General features: G+C 45.6%; 1 protein-coding gene across 1 annotated transcript; it reads left to right on the forward strand.

Annotated features, from left to right (window-relative positions):
- Nucleotides 1–10,042: 10,042 nt before the first annotated feature.
- LOC133897597 (uncharacterized) lies at nt 10,043–16,848 on the forward strand. Its single transcript, XM_062338386.1, has 9 exons — nt 10,043–10,407; nt 10,573–13,160; nt 13,279–13,571; nt 13,681–13,839; nt 13,943–14,122; nt 14,205–14,399; nt 14,961–15,059; nt 15,482–16,105; nt 16,226–16,848. The coding sequence occupies exons 2-9, from the start codon at nt 10,604–10,606 to the stop codon at nt 16,556–16,558; spliced, it is 4,440 nt and encodes a 1,479-aa protein (XP_062194370.1). The 5' UTR covers nt 10,043–10,407; nt 10,573–10,603; the 3' UTR covers nt 16,559–16,848.
- Nucleotides 16,849–17,151: the final 303 nt, after the last annotated feature.

The following is a 17,151-nucleotide window of genomic DNA, read 5'->3' on the forward strand; positions in this document are numbered from 1 at the left end:
ATAATCACTAGCTTTGAAAAACAATAGTGTATCATCTGCAAACAACAGATGGGAAACCTCCGGTGCATTGCGACAAACCCAAAAAGGAGTTACACTCTCATTATCCACTTCAGCTTTGATCAAAGACGACAAACCGTCAGCCACAAAAAGGAATAAAAAGGGGAAAGCGGATCACCTTATCAAAGGCCACGAGATGGAATAAATGCATCCAAAAGAGCTCCATTAAATTTTATAGAGTATCTCACCGAGGTCACGCACATCATAATCCACTCGACCCACCGACGAGCAAAGCCTATTTTAAGCATCGCCTGTTCCAAAAAAGACAAGTCTACCCGATCATAAGCCTTCGATAAATCCAACTTGTAAGCACAAAAAGATCTTTCTGGTTTCTTCGTATTTTGTATATGATGAATACACTCAAAGGCCACTGAAGCATTATCCGTGATCATGCAACCCTGCACAAACGCACTATGCTTTGGTGAAATGATGTCATTCAGAAAAGGCATCAGCCTGTTAACCAGACATTTACATATAATTTTATATAGAACATTACACAAGCTAATAGGCCAAAAATCTTTAAGATCAATTAGATTATCAACTTTTGGGATCAAAACAATGGAAGTGTTATTAACTCCCTCTGGCATGACCCCTATCTCGAAAAATCGAAGCACAGTGCCTATCAACTCATGCTTCACTGTTTTCCAATTTCTTTGATAAAATCTTGCAGGAAAATCATCTGGTCTTGGTGCCTTGATCGACCCTATCTGAAAAAGGGCATCGGCTATCTCCTCCTCCTTAAATTCCCTGCACAAATACACATTCATATCATTTGTTACCTGTACATCAATCAGCTGAACAATTACATTAGAATCAAGCGAGGGATCTTTAGTATACAACTCCTTAAAATAAGAGATAGCCATTCTTTCCATCGTAGTGGGTATTGTTTGGTTGTTCCCATCGCTATCCCACAACTTAGTTATTTTATTCTTCCCAGCTCTCCAGATAGCCTTATTATGAAAAAAAAAAAACCTTGTATTCCTATCACCTTCATTTAGCTAGTTAATTCTAGAAAGTTGCAGCCATAGCATTTCTTCTCTATACATGAGTTCATTCATCTGATCTTGTATTATCCTAATTTTCATCCTGTCCACCCGGCCAACTTTGGAGTTGAGACAGCTTCGCTCTTAACTTTTCAACTTGCCTTCATATATTCCCAAATTTCTTCCTCTCCCATGCTTGCAGAGTGGACATGATGTTTTCCATTGCTTTATTAATTTGTCACAGGTCTGATTTTCTGCCAGCCTCAAGCCATGCATTCGAAATAATCTCAGGTAACTCGGCTTCTCGCTCTCACATAATTTCATAATGCCGACACTTACCTCTGTTTAAATCCGGTATTTCTTGCTGCAGCCGAACTAGGATAGGGCAGTGGTCAGAGCAAGGGGAAACAAGATGACTAACAGCAGCAACGCTAAACAGATCCCTCCAAGCATCATCTACTACTGCTCTATCCAGCCTTACTTTTACATTCCTTCTCCCAGCTCTATTATTATCATAAGTATATGGAAAACCTTGAAACCCCAGATCCTGCAGTTCACACACTTGAAGGGCTTCCCTAAACGCCTACCTCTGGCGCTTTGATCCTAGAGTAATCGAAGCATGTTCAAACTGCCAAAGAGCTTCATTAAATCTCCCATTACCATTCAAGGAAGGTTAGAACTTTGTTTGATACCACACAGTAGTGACCACATGAGGTGACCATTCTCAGTTCTGGGCTCACCATACACAAAAGCGATATGCCATAATGGAGCATTCTGGGAGACCCACACATACACATCAATATATCTTTCATTTATTTCTTTCACATCCACGTACAATTGTTCATGCCAAAATAGACCTAAACCTCCACTACGACTAGAACTATCAACCCAACAAAGCCTCTCAACCCAAGCCTACTACGCAACTGGCGAACTTTATCACACTTTTACCTTGTTTCACTAAGGAAAGTTATCTGGGAATTAGTGGCTTTGACTAAAGCCACAAGATCATGAACTATCGGGCCATTCCCAATGCTCGACAGTTCCAGCTTATGCAATTCATGGCTCTTGAGGAGAACTCCAAAATGCTCCGTCAATTTACCAGTAGCCCCAGGACTGGTCGCTTCCCTACCTCCCATAATTTCCACTGCATCCTCCCATTTTTCCTGCTCATGCAAACTCTCTTTCATTGTGGGTTTCAGTTTCTTCTTCTTCAGAGCTCCACCTTTGGCCTCACAACCAGTGCCATGGAGGGATTTAACTCATGTGGCTCCTTCTGGTCTGCTATTCGCTTATACCGTGATAACCCCTCGTCCTATATCTTTGATGATCCATGAGATTCCAAAGATGACCCAAGTGCTCTCAGTGCCAGTATCATGTCGTTTGAAGAAAGGGTACGTTCCATATATGGGTCACTTGCTTGGGAGGTACTCCTATAATCTCCACCACACCAGGAAATTTAATTTGCACAAGCCAATTATGATGCTTTGACTTACCCACCTGATTGTTGTACTAGGCTTGTAGATTTTCCTTTTTATCAATTAGCAATTTGTTAACTTGTTCTGATAATTCCTTATCCACCTGCATGCTACCCTCCTTTTCATTCGCTTCAAAGTCATTCATCACACCAACTCAAACCGGACTGTCCACCCTCTCCTATTGTGTGAAACCACCCTGTCGCCAGGCTGAGGAGGAATCTGCACTACCCGCCTGAGAGAAGTGGAGTTGGCGTCGAACAGTTGGAGTAGCCTCAGTCTTCACATAGCTAGTCCGTCGTTCAAACTGTTTATATGGGGAGCAGCGCAGCTCTGCCGAGTAACGTAGCGATGCTTCCCCCTTCTCTAGCTTCTCGCATTCCTTGTTTGAGTGACCCATAAAACCACAGTGAAAACTAATAAATAGGGCACACACACTCATAACGAAGATCAAAGTTCCTCACCACCTTTTTACCATGGGTCTTGATTTTTAATGGCAACTTCACCTTGAGGGCTCTATCAACTGGAAGCTCCACTCTAACACAAAGGAAGTCATGTTTGCTGCGACCACACTCCTCCACGTCCATTGCCAAGACCCGACCAAGGCTCTGGCCGAGTATTTCACCAATGCGTTGTGTCATCATCCCGAGTGGCAAGTCATAGATCCACACCCATACAGGGATGGCGTTGAGCTAAACCTTTGTCGGGCTTGTAAAACCATCAAAAGTCGCAACAATTAGAGCATCGCCTCGATGGATCCATGGTCCACCCTTCATCACGAAGTTAAAGTCACCTTCCGAGCCGAGCGTGATGATGAAGAGGTTATCCTTTAAGACCTTGAAGCTGAAATTTGCACGCAGTTGCCATACGCGCTTAAGATCATCAAACAATGCCGATGGATTAGGGCGCTTCAGCGAATAGAACCTTGCGAGAACCGTCCACTACCCAACCAAACGAGCCTCCGCTTCATCAATTTCGAACTCCACGGCCTCTTCTTCCTCGTCATCTATCTCGCCCTCAAGATGACCACTTGGACCTACGTTGATGCTGGCACCTTCATGTGTTCCACGTTGGTCCTCTGTTCCGACACTTTGCCAGAATCTTGCGCAATCCCAATCTGGGGGATCATGACGCTAGCTGGCACCATCTCCATCCCAAAAGTGATCTCCGGCAAGGGCTGCATCAAACGTCCGAGGAGACCATCCAATTTTCCCAGCTACGATGAAGTGATTAATGATTGCTATTTACTGGTACCCTCGTCACATTTACAGGGCTAGAACTGCGTGCTGTGATCAGATCCAGTTCTCGGCTTTTGTACGCGTCTTCTCCCACACCACTGTTCCTGCCGTGGCCGGTGCCTACTCTAGAACACACCACAGAAGCCTTGCCACAGCTGCACGGCGTGATCCGATCCATTGGTAGGTGGCTCGACCGGCCGGTGCGTCCCCGCATGCGCAACCGCGGCACACCGGGGAGTGCTCGCTCGCCCGCGCCCCGCCCCGCCACGCCACGGCGCCGGCCTGGATGCAACTTTGCAACGACGGGACGGACGCTGCCGCGATGGAACGACCCGTGGGTGCGCTGCCGAGATGCGTTTTCTTGGCAAATTGCCTGTGCCGGTCGCGTGTGCCGTTTCTGTTTCTCCCTTTTTGTTTTCTTCCGGTGATCGACGGTTTCGTGCCCGGTGCCCGTGACGCGAAACTCACTCGACTTCGACGCCGCGTGGGAGTGTTCACTGTCCAGAGAAGCCGGTGTTGCACGCCACGAAGTCGGCACATGCTGGTCTGTGGCCTCGAGCTCTCCGTGTGATGGACTTTCTCAGGAGCGGTCTGATTAGAAAATGGACTTCCGTGCAAGAAACCGGCACTTCCTTCGTAAACAAGTTTTCAGAAGGAACCGGCACTTTTCTGAAAGAACCGTCAATTCCCCTGAAATAGACAGTACATTTTCTTCAGAAATGAAAGACAGGATTCTTTTGAGCAGGCAAATACAAGGTATTTTTGTCCTCGGAACAAGCGGTTGAAACGGAAATACGTGCAAGATTACACTACCAGTAGCTCTGCTGGGGTCAGATCAACAATTTCTGCTAGTGGTCACCACGTCCTTTCAGTTAGTTCATTCTGCATGGTAAGCAAGCGGTCATAAAAGGGAAACAGAACCCTGTCAGAGAAAGAAAAAGGGTGGACAGAACAGACGAACGGAACGCGTTTAAATCCTGGGGAAACTCGCTTCAAATGCATTGTGGCGTACTGCCGTTTCAGATAAAGAATTGAATCAGGAGGCGTCCACCAGCTGTCGTCTTTCCGTAGTGAGGTCGATGTGCAGCCATGCTGGTTTCTGCAAATGGTAATTTTTTAGGTCTGGCAGCGAGCTTGCACACCAAACCCAGGTGAAGTCGATACCGCACTTGAAGGGCAGACAATCTGGGCTGCAGGTGAGGTGCTGAGCAGGAGAAGCTTGTGGTCATGCGACTGCGTTTCGTCAGAAGAGCTTGAGGTGCTACTGCTTCGTTTCGTGGTTGTGCTAGCTACTACTACGGTACTACCCGACCAGCAAAAGGAAGCAACCTTCCTTCCTTGGTGCCCCGGTCAAACGCATCGTTGGCCGGACGCAAAGCTTCTAATCCACTTCGCTGTCAGTCAGTGACTCGGTGGCGCGTGAACGGCCCGGAGATTGCGCCTTTCCCCCACATGCACGCCTGCTTCTTCTGCTTGCTTGCACCACTCGCCGAAAGCAACAGCGAAGCGCGGCAGATCCAGCCGCCCTTTCTTTCACCGCTGCGCGGATGTTATCACGGGCCGGTTAACCAAAATGCTCGGTGGCAGTACTCTACTTGATCTCACGGTGAGCATAGCAGAGCAGCGTTCGTGATTGGTGAACCGGAGGGGAATATGCTCGTCGTGACTTTGCGTGCAGCGATCTCGACGCGGTGTACGTGCGTACATGTTGCCGTCAGACAAAAAATTCCCCTCCAACCGACGCGCGCCAGCTCCCCGGATCGGGGTGCGAGGGCGAGGCGGTGACGCGGACGTGTGGTCCCCGGGCTGCTGCTGCTGCCGCCCGACTCCGAGGGGCGTGAGCGTGAGTGACGCGACGCGCCTTCTGGCCATTCCGAACCCGCGCGGTCGCGTGCGCAGCGTCGCTTTCCCCCCGTGGGGGGGGGGGGGGGGGTGGGGAGGGCGCTCGGCGGGGGGCGGTGACGCGGACGTGCGTTTGAGCTGGAAACCAGCGGAAAACGGTGGAAATTTGGAAGAAGTCGTGCTGCTGGTGCGGCACGGGGCGGGGCCGAGGCGCCGAGGGGAGTGGTGGAATTGGGTTGGGGCTGCATCTGATTCTCGTCTCTTTTGCCGGCCGCTGACAACTATAGTTTCTCCAATTTCCATCGCTGCAAAGTTTCTCAGTCACGGGTGGAACCACTTCCCCGGCGAATGGTCAGGTCAAATCCGGTTCCTATATTCTTTCCGCAGAGTTGTTCGGCATCCAATTCATGTGCGGTGTACACATTGCAAGCAAGGGGCGGACTTTGTTCTAAATACGGCTAGGTTTTAATACCAGGTTTTCGAGCTTGTGGGTTGTCTTTACTCTATTAACTAACCTTTTCCATGTTCAACCGGCGAGAATCAGGACCACCATGCACTGCTAGAAACTCTTATGTCCCAAATGTTTTTTAGTTTTAGACAGAGGCAATACAAAAGGGAATTGTATGGTCTGTAGTGGTATGAACTAGCCATAACCAGTGCGGACGTAAATTGGTACCATAAGATTAGGTCCGAATAGTCATTTTAAGTTCTTTTATACCAGCGGTGAAGAAGAGGATATGTCTATGTAGTCTTTGCAATTTGTTTATTTCTCATAGACCTCTATGCAATATGGGAATTATTTTTCCCATTGTTAACATAATTCCAACTCTGCTAAAAAAAATTCTTTACAATGGATCACTTACCATACTAGAGGTAGGACACACTATCAAACCTCAGATGTTGATCGACAAAGAGCAAATGCATGATGTCACCTGCTACCGTCGATTACCATTTGTTCCAAAACATGGAGGATTCAAATTATTTAATAGCCACTTTCTAGTGGTGCATTTTTTTTTCAAAACATTTAATACTCCAAGCCTAGGATATGTTTGATTGGATGATCTGATTGGTACCAAAAATTAGTAGTGCCCCAAGTATCTCCCTACTGTTTAGATAGCTACCAAATTTTGGCATATGGATGTTTGATCACGCCTTGGCTTTTCTATGTTGATTCCTGGTCATATCGATGGTGTCAATGACAGCGGTGGTAATAATGTCATTTCATAACTAAAACTGACAGTGATAGTGGTGATATCAGTGCCAGTTCATAGCTCAAACTAGCAATGATACTAGGCTATCACTGATGGTTTCGCAACCGGTACTGATACTATCAAACTATCACTATCAATTGCGCAATACCGGTAAAAAATCGGCATTGATGATGGTTCTGAACTGACACTGATGGCGGAATATGTAATATGTTTTCAACATTTTGGCAAACATGCAACATGGTTAAAATAAGTCTATATCAAATAAACAATTAGGAACATATTTTCCAATAATGAAAATGGAGAGCGTAACAAACTATGAAATAACTTGTAACAATTTGCCATAGGAGATGCATGGGGACGTCAATGAGAAGATCGGAGCTCAATAGAAGGCGGCAGCAATGGTTGGCCTGGTGCCTCATCATCATCATCGGCATGCATATATCTAGTGTGGGTGAGGTGCCTAGTGCTCCGCCATCTACCGTCCAACATGGCAACTTGAGGACCATACTTGTCATCTTTGAAGAGAAGGAGAAAGTGTGGCGAATCTCACAATTGAGAAATCATGGAAGGAAGAACTCAACGACCCAAAAGGAGGAGATATGTAGTGGGAGAAAGAAAGAAGGCATGGAGAGAAAGAGTGAATGGTATACGGAAAGGGGGCTCCGATATCGATCATGGTTTGAGACGGCTCCTAAGAAAGAGGGAGGATCTGTGGATCGCATAGGGGAAAGGAGGTGCGCCGCGAGAAGAAAAGGCGGAGAGGAGAAATGTGTAGAAGGAAAGACGACCAAGTTACCTGAACACTCCTTTATTTCTATTTCTGGATATTTCTATTTTTGGAAGGACATTTGTACTTCTCTTATTCACCAGATTTATAGAAGCAATTTATTAAATAGTGTAGGCAAATTAGATTGAATTCAGAAAGCAAACTAGAAAGAATGTAAGGGCAAACTAAGATAAATATGCTCAATGCTTTGAACAAAAACCAGATCACTTTTTTTTGAATAAAAACCGTATAAAATTGTCTCAATTTACAAATGCAAATGCATAAAACACGAAGGTAGAATAAATCAAGATGCAAAAATAACTATGCATAAGCCAATCAAACCAAAAATGTTTCAGACAAAAAGCAAAGGCATCTTAATTTAATATTGAAAACCAAATCAACATAACATATTCAGGCAAATTAGGTGATTCTAATAAAGAAATATTAGTAAAAATACAAACAAAATTTAAAACCATTTGACATATTTTTGCTCGGCAAATTCGTAGTATATAGGTAGATTGATACAACTGCAAACAAAATTAAAAAAATAATTTGAGTAATTTTGCTTGGCAATGAAGCATTAGAGAGGCAAATTGCTGCATGTTCATGAGCACATCCATGCATTCTGGAAAGCAAGTTATCGTATACAGACCCTTGATCCTGCGTGGCTTTCTAGTAAGCATGTTCAGCAACTCGAGCACGGTGGAATCCGACAGGTGTGGTGATTCACGCGTAGAACACTGTCGGCGTAGCTCTCAGCACGAAACGCAAAAGCAACACATAAACACTCAAAGGAGGAAAAAATGACGCTACATCCCATCTTGACACTGCGTGGATGAACTCGATTTGGGCAGCACCCGACGTTAGTTGAGCGATGTGGAGCTCGATCTTCCACCACCGTGTTCAAGATCGTCCTTGCCTTGACCTCGCGCAAAGGAGCTTGATTTTGGTGGTGCCCAACCTCAGTTGGGTAGCATGGGCCCGCGCTCTTACCAATGTTGCGAGCGCTTCCAGCAATAACTATGGCATCATGGCAGGTGTCACGAAAGCTTCCTGTGACCACATGCACCTAGTGGTTGTGCATGAGTCGTCATGCGTGATGGCTAGGATTAAGGAGGCGCGGAAGGAGGTGAGGAGCTTCGACGTAGATGGAAGGGAGCAGACAGGGGGTGGCGTAGTGGAGACTATGCTTGAGAGGTTAAAAAGAGATGGGTTTGGGCTAGAGTTCCACGAATCGAGAGAGAGATTTGGGACTGGATCTTCCACCAAATCAAAGTAAATGGGTAATGGGAAAGGGAGCGATGAGTGAGATAGAGAGATTTGGGGCTAGCTTGCACAAATGGAGAGAGAGATTTATGAGCAATGCATCGATGCTTCTAGATGAGAAACAATCAGTGTGAGTTAGGAATAGGGGAGGGGACGGAGGAGTGGATGATCACAAGTCCCCACACCCATGCAGATCGACCAGTTGACTAAGCGTGCGGGTGGAAAAGTCATTTTCACCCGCACGTTTGGAAATTAGATATTACCTTCTTTTATTTATTAAGCTCAATCGAAAAATTCTAGGATTGTAATATATGCTAAGCTATCATGTTCATTCAATAGGAATCAAACGGCGATAACAGAATGGTTTGTTACTCATCGTAATTCGAAAACACATTGTCGCTATGGACTGCATGGTCTAATTAATACCCTTAGATATAATTGTGTTCCTTGGATTAGAATCTAACAGCAGGGAGAGAGTGAGCTGAAGCGACGATCTCTCTATGTGAATTGTGCACGTAACTTTTGATAGATGGTAAAACCTACATGAAGTGTCTCCCTCTAAATTATATAGTAAATGATGACGTCGATAACAACAATAGAAACATATGCAAAAACAGTCATAAATAGGTTATTTTTCAAATAAGCTATGAACCAAATTAGCTCACACTGCCCACCACCTCTAAAACAGCATGGCAAAATGTCGAATGTTATATCTTTCTTTCATCATGTTTTGTAAACAAAACAAATATATCTTAGAGAACCAAGCCTCAACTTGGATGGTTAGTGAATGTAGTTGTACTATTTATTTATTAGGAATCCAACTCTAAGTTTACTCAATTTTTTTTATGATAGATAATGTATCCGTCAATAATAAAACGTAGTAGTAACTTTATCTATCTTCAATCTCCGTATATCCGATCTTCAATAGACGTTAGATGAGTATATGTATATAGCTATATAAATATGTACCTATATTTACAAGTTGTACTGATATTTTAAAAAATATATATCTCCGTACTCAGGAAAAAGATAGGGAGAGCAAACGGCCATGAGCCAGCTTCTAGAAGCACTCGAACACGATTACGCACGGAAACATAGTATCTCAAAGCCTGCAAATATCTCTCCTCGCACGAGCTCTCACGCAGGAGCCGTCGATCCGGTCGAGTTTGTCGGTGCCCCGTACCCAAACCACTGTTCGGCCGCGCCACGGTGCAGCCGCAGCGGACCCAAATGCTGGTCGCCGGCGCCGCTGTCAAGACGTAACGATACCAGACTCCGGCAGTAGGAGGAGTAGCCGGTAAAAACTCTCACCTCTCTCCGAGGAGGTGAAGGAGGATCTCGTATAAATCCAGATCCCAGAGGCAGGGTAAATCGCTCCAAAAACCTCTTTTTCCAAAAGCGCAGAACGGAAGGCAGGCGCACAGGTAGAGACAGATCCACCCACCTCTCGCATCGCCCCACTGCCACCTCGTCGCCGATCGGGTCCTCCGCGCCCAGATCGCTTCGTCGCTTCGGTGGGGAGGGTGGCCGAGGGGAGGAGGAGCCTCCCGGATCCGCCTCGCCGTGAGCTGTGTAAGTGCTTTTCACGACGCCTTGATCTCTTTTTCTCTCTGTGATGAGCGGGCTCTCGTTTTCTGTTTGAGGTGGCTCGGGTGGTCTGCGATCTGAGGGGTGTAGGATCTAGGGACTGACGAGCGTGGTTTTTTGGTGCGCGCGCGCGCGTGTTTCGGCGTGCAGGATCGGGGCGTGATCCGCGGGGGGAGCAGCAATGACGGCCGAGGGGACCGCGTGCAACGGCGCCGGCGAGGCGCCGAAGGCGGAGTTCGCCGCGGAGAAGGTGGCCGTGTCGGCCGCGTCGCCGGAGGAGAGGGCGCCCAGGGAGAAGGAGGGCGATGAGGTCGGCGGGTCCTTCGTGATCGTGAACGGCGACTCCGACGGGCTCTCCGACCGCGGGTCAGATCTGGGCAAGATGCCCGACGAAGACCCTCCCTCGGAGGTGGAAGACGTGCCCGGCTACAATGCGGCTCCTGACGCGGCTGTGGGCAGAGATCACGGGGCCGCCGGTGGGGAAGTGGGTGCTTCGGGTGCGGCACTCGGTGTTTCGTTGGTGGACGGGCGCGATCGTGCTGCTGAGGGGTCTGAGGTTGGTGCGGATGAGGGCAAAGGTGAGCAAAGTGCCGATTTTGTTGCCGAAGTAGTGCAGCAGGAGGCCGCCGGTGGAGAGCAGGGTGGGGCAGAAACTATGGCTGCCTGTGGGAGCGACCGTGCCGTCACTGGTGCTGATTCTGATGCTCCTGCTGTGGATTCCGAGGTTGACGGCAAAGAGGGCACAAGGGAAGAAAGTGCTGCTGCTGATGTGGCTAAATCGGTGGTGCACGAGGCATCTAGTGCAGAACCGGATGGAGAGGATGCTGCTGCTGAGTCCCGTGGGCATGATGATTCCCTAACGTATACGGAGTCCGGTTCTGCTGCCATGGAGTCTGAGGTTTATGGTGAGGATAGCAAAGAAGAACAGAGGGTCTCTGATGTTGTGGAGCCAGTGGAGCAGGGTACAGCTGAAGCAGGTGCTTTGATGGCGAATGGACATATTTGTGATTCATTTGAAGCTGCCACTGAGGCTGAGAGTCATGCTGATGAGAGCAAACCGGAACAGAATGCCACTGAAGTCGCGGAACTGGTGGACCAGGATGCTGTCTGTGGAGAACAGGATGTCGCGGATGCATTGCAAACCAATGGTCATATTCATGTTGCCATGAGTGCTGATTCTTGTATAGTTGTTTCTGAGTCCAAGGTTCATGCCAATGAGACGAAAGGGCAAAAAAGTGATCAGCAAGAGGAGGGAGCGCCAACGACCGAAGCTGAAGTATTGGAGGGAGTGCTAGAAGCAGTTGGCAGAAATTACAATGCAGATAGTGTCGAGGAGCCCGTAGAAGAGGAAGTTGATGCAAACGGGCTTAGCTATGCAGAAGGTAGTTTTGATGTTTCTGGGGAGCCAGAAGCTGTGATCGAGAAGGTAGAAGGTGAAGCCACCTGTGGCATTCTTCAGTTGGAACAGAAAATGGACAAGGAGGATGAAGGAAGTTCATATGATGACTGCACAGCTGGTGTTGCTTGTTCTAATGAGGAAGTAGAGCTTCCTGTGGAGGAAGGAATTAATGAAGCTGCCCCAGATATTGGTGAGCTGGAGGAAGTAACTGAGAATACAAGCCAAGAGATTGTGCAAGGTGACAGATTGGTCAAGGATGGGGTTTGTATCGGCGTACTTCATTCCTTGAAACCAGAATCAGATCCATCTGTTGAATCTAGCCTGGAACAGAAAGTCCAGGTAGAAGTTTCTACAGCTGATGAAACCGCATCAAAGTCAGATTTGAAGGCTGACAATGTGGTGGAAGTGAACACAGAAGCTCCTTTGCACTCTCAGCAGGATTGTGATTCTGCTAAAACTGTAGAGCATGAGCAGTTAGAAGCACCCAGTGTTGGTCAAGCTAATGAAATTTACAATGATGTAGCAGAAGTGGAACCAAAGAAAGAGGTTGAGATGGAGGTTGTCGGTGCTGTACCATTGCAAGCAGCTGATGTAGCAGAAGCAGAACCAAAGAAAGAGATTGAGATGGAGGTTGTCGGTGCTGTACCATTGCAAGCAGCTGATGTAGCAGAAGCAGAACCAAAGAAAGAGATTGAGATGGAGGTTGTTGATGCTGTTTCATTGCAAGAAGCTACAGCTTCTGCAGCCTTTACTTTCCATGATGAACCAAGGCCCATTGATTTGGTTGACAGTGATAGCTTCAAGCATTCTAGCCCGGCTACTGAGCTGGAATCTTGCGACCACATAGACACTAAAGAGAGCATATCCCGAGAGATATCTGACACCACTGTTGATCAACTTGAATCTGATGCTTCTCTGGAACCTGGAACTACTGTGTCCAACAAACCTGGATTCACTTCTGAAACAGGAGATGAATCTCAAGGAAAACCAAGTGACACTGCTGTTGATCAAGGTGAACCTGTCACCTTGAATGTAGATAAACTAGTTGTCGTTGATGATGCTCAACCCTGTTCCGCTACAGGGTATGAATCTGTTGGGTTTGATAAAGCTGGAGACATTTCCAAAAACGACAAATCAAGTGATATTGTTGGTGATAGCAAATCACAGGAAGACCAATCAGAAATTTGCAATGCATCTACTACGAGTGATGAGTGCTCCTCCAGAATTGGAAATAAAGGTTCCTCTCCAATTAATGAGGAGACACACAAATATATCTGTTCTGAAAACGTAAATGCATCTACTAAATCTTCTGTTGAGGTTGAAACCAAATGCTTGGAAGGTATGCAGCCATTTTCTTTTGGTATTCATTTTATTTCTTTAAATGTATTATTCGCCTTAGTGCTAATTATACTTCATTTCGGGAGTTAAATGCTTACTATCACAATTCTTGTGAACAGCACTAGAACCTTCATCTATCGACACGGTTGTTCCGGCAGAACACAAGGATGGCGACAAACATGCATGTGATGAAGAGACAAAGATTGTCAAGGACACCAATGAGTTGCATGGAGATCTGGATAAGAATAATACGGGAGATGCACAGGTCATTAGTCAACAGAAGATATACATAATAAAAGTTCCAAGATTTGCGGGTGAAGATCTCTGGGCTAAGATACAGGATGCGCATGTTCATTTGGATCAAATGACCCAGGAAAGAGATGCAATTAATATTCGTAAGCAAAAGCAAAAGGTATTAAGCTTCCTAATGTTTGTATTCTAAAAGATGTTACCTTCCTAATGTTCATCTTCCTTCTTTTCCTCCATAGCATGCCTCTTATTTTTGAACAAATATATTGCAGGCTGTATGTGATCAATACAGGGAGAAATTAGAGGCAGCACGTCGAGAAGAGAGGGAAGCTAGGGCTGCCCATGTAGATAAGAAGAATGATTTAAATAGTGTAAGATCAATGATCGGGAAATTGAACCAAGCAAATTCAGTTGAAGAAATTGATGAGATGGTAAGAAGTCTACAATGGTGTATTAACTTTGTCCCCCTTTCTTTAGTACTACACTATGGTAGTTTAGCTTCTCTTTTTCTTCTTCTTTCTCTTCATGTTTTAGATTGCGACGAAAGAGAGGATTATGCAACATGAGACCATTTCTTTGAAAGAAGAAAAGCTTTTAATTAAAGAGATTAATGAACTAAAAGCCCAGCGGAAGCAATTGTGTTCCAATATGGGCTCAAAGGCTGAAATCAATGAGGCACTCGACCAAAAAGATCATGTTCATGAGCGGCATAAGGTATTAAAAGCAGCACCTTGTAATTTTCCTTTTTATTCCATTTCATCATTTTTCATGCTGACCATTTTCTTATCTTGTCTAGACACTAAAGAAGGACTCTGATGTTTTGTTTACCAACCTGAAATATCTAGAGGAAAACACAAGAAAGATTCAAAAATCTTTTGACGATGAAAGAATAATTCTCAGAAAGTTAAATGAGGAATATCGAGCTGCTAATGAACTTCGTCAAAAGGCCTACAGTGAATGGTCTCAGCTTAAAGCAGAACCCTTCAAGAAGGTAAGAACCTTTACTTCTATCAAGGGACACTTGCAGTTCTTATGCATTTGGTTGTGCAATATCTTTTCTTTTATGTTAGATTGACGAGGGAGCTGTGGATTATGTATGTCTAGTTGTACACCATGAACAAATTTAAACTGCATCACATGGTTAAATATTCAGAAAGCCAAAGTACTGGATAAAGCAGTACTGCATCACATGAATTGAATAGAGAAGATACCTGATTAAATGGGACTAAAAGATTGACTATGTGTTAGGAATAGCAGTACCCTTTATCAGTGTTATCCCGCATCAGTGTGCATATTTTGCTCCTCCTATCTGTCGTGCTCATGTGATCAGAATTTAATTACCGAGTACCATTTTTTGGGCACTTTCTATGTGATGCACTGCTTCTGTTTCCTGGAGGCAGGGGAGGTTGCCCTTGCTAGCAAAGAAGTACCACACCAATGACATACAACAGATGGGAAACTTTCTTAGAGGGGAAGGCGGGAAGCATACGATCTAATGAAATGTTTAAATTTTTCCTATTGGTTTTGTAAAAGCATTTGTTTTGCATTGCAGAACCAGTACTTTTTCATGTACAAGGATGACCAGAAGATTGCGGGAGATTATATACGTTCTGGTGATATGTATGGACTTCAGTTATACTGTAATAATCAGGTAAACCGCACATTCTGGATTCCTGCCTTCAGTATGGCCACACTTATGCATTCCGTAGTATATTAGCATTTAGCCCTGGTTTTGATATTCAGTCAATTAAGCCAGTCAACTTCCCATGTGCTTTGAGCTAATTAGTGAGCAGTACTAACACATACCATTAGTATTTGTAAGTGTCTCTGTACAATTATGTATTGCAATACTACAGCTAAGTATTAAAACACTTAGTATATTATTCTTAGTCCTGCCTTCTGATCAGCGCCAGAATTGTTGGGAAAACTTTTTATCATTTGATTGTTTTAGTGTTGTCAAAGTTCAACCCCCCCCCCCCCCCTCTCTCTCTCACACACACACACACAATCCAGTGCTCTTTTCCTGGTACCAACATTTTGTATTGTACCAATGTTTCTTTTTCTGTCTTTAAGGTTGAGAGAGTTATGGAAATATGGAACAAAGACAAGGACTTCCGCAAGCAGTATGTTGAAGCCAACAAGGTTAGCACACTAAGGAGATTAGGAACTCATGATGGACGAAGACTTGGCCCTGACGAGGATCCTCCAGTCATTCCAAGCAGAAGACCAAGCAATCCATCTTCTTCATTGACTGTTTCAAGCCCAGACGTGCCTATTTCAACTTCAGCAGCAGCACCTGTATTATCTGCTCCAGTTTCAGTCCTCATCAAAGAGGACTCTTTTCCTGTTTTGCCACCCCAACAGATCAGTAACCGCGCCAAATCAAAAGCATCTGGTAGCTCCGACCAGAATGAGAAAATTGCTGTTACAGTGTCAGAGAGAGAAGATGTAAAACAAACTGAACAGGAAAAGGCTCGTCTAATGGAGGAAGAATTGGAGTTAGCAAGGAAGGCAGAGGAGTTGGCCCGAAGGGAGGAGAAATTAAGAGAAGAGAGGGATGCAGCTGAAAAGGAGCGGCTCCGGTTGGAGCAAAAGGCCAAAGCTAAGGAGGCTGAGGAGAGGAAGAGGCGGAAAGCGGAGAAGGCCCAGGAAAGAGCTGAATTCAAAGCACGGAAGGAAGCTGAGATGAAGGAGAAGGTATGATATATTCTACAGTTATCTTCTTTGTTATTAGAGTTACATTCCTTATTAATACAATGTAGACTGTCCACGCAACAAGTTTCTAATTCTAAATCCATTTTTTTCAAACATCTGCAGAAGAAAGCAAAGAAGGATAAAAAGAAAGGCCCAGCAGACTCAAGTGCTATTGGTGATGGCAATGCTACAGCCATGGCTACAGCAGATACTGACAGTAACGCATCAGACAACCCAAGGGATGTTGAGGTTCCTCAGACAGCCCCCAAGAGGCTATCTAGACCTGCAGCGGCAATGAAGCAGCTGAACAGGATACAGCCCATGCCTGCGCCCCTGCGTAACAGGGGCAAAAGGAAAATGCGGCAGTACGTTCTGATTGCTGCGGCCGTGCTATTAGTGCTCGCGTTGTTCGTGGCAGGCAACTACATTCCCAGATTGAAGTCACTTCGCTTCTAAGTTTATAGGTACTCCCTATGGATGACTGAGTCTATCGGGCACATAGATATTCAACCACTGCCGTAGTGACGAGGAGGTGGTGGTTTCTGATAGTAAAGGGGCGGCAATTCTGCTGTGGTGAACCTGGTTGTTCTACCTAGAATGCTTCCTTTTCTATTTGGACTGTTCCGGTTGTTATTTATTTATTTTTTCCCTATATAGGTTGTGTTGGGGTGCATTGTGTTAAAGTTATCCAATGGTGGTGAAATATTCGTTATAACATGATAATAATAAATATAGATTCTTTTGTACATACGTCTCTGGTGAGGTGTGTTTGGTTCTTCATTTTGTGCTGTTGGCTGTTGCTAGCCGATCAATTTCCATCACTGGGGTAAATATCAGGCCATGTACAAGGCCGGGCGCTTGGAGGCAAGTTTCCTTGCCACCGTGGACCTCAGCTCGGGCGCCCAGGGGCTTGCTGCCGTTTGAGGAAGCGTTTGACACCTGAAGCAATCTGCGTGCACGATCGGGAGGCAGCCGCTCAGGCCAGCTGAGTTTTACGGTTATTTGGATGGAAACAATAGTCGGTCAGTCGAAAAAATTGTTGAAAGCCT

Source organism: Phragmites australis, chromosome 17 (genome assembly GCF_958298935.1).
Source record: "Phragmites australis chromosome 17, lpPhrAust1.1, whole genome shotgun sequence".
Classification (NCBI taxonomy): domain Eukaryota; kingdom Viridiplantae; phylum Streptophyta; class Magnoliopsida; order Poales; family Poaceae; genus Phragmites; species Phragmites australis.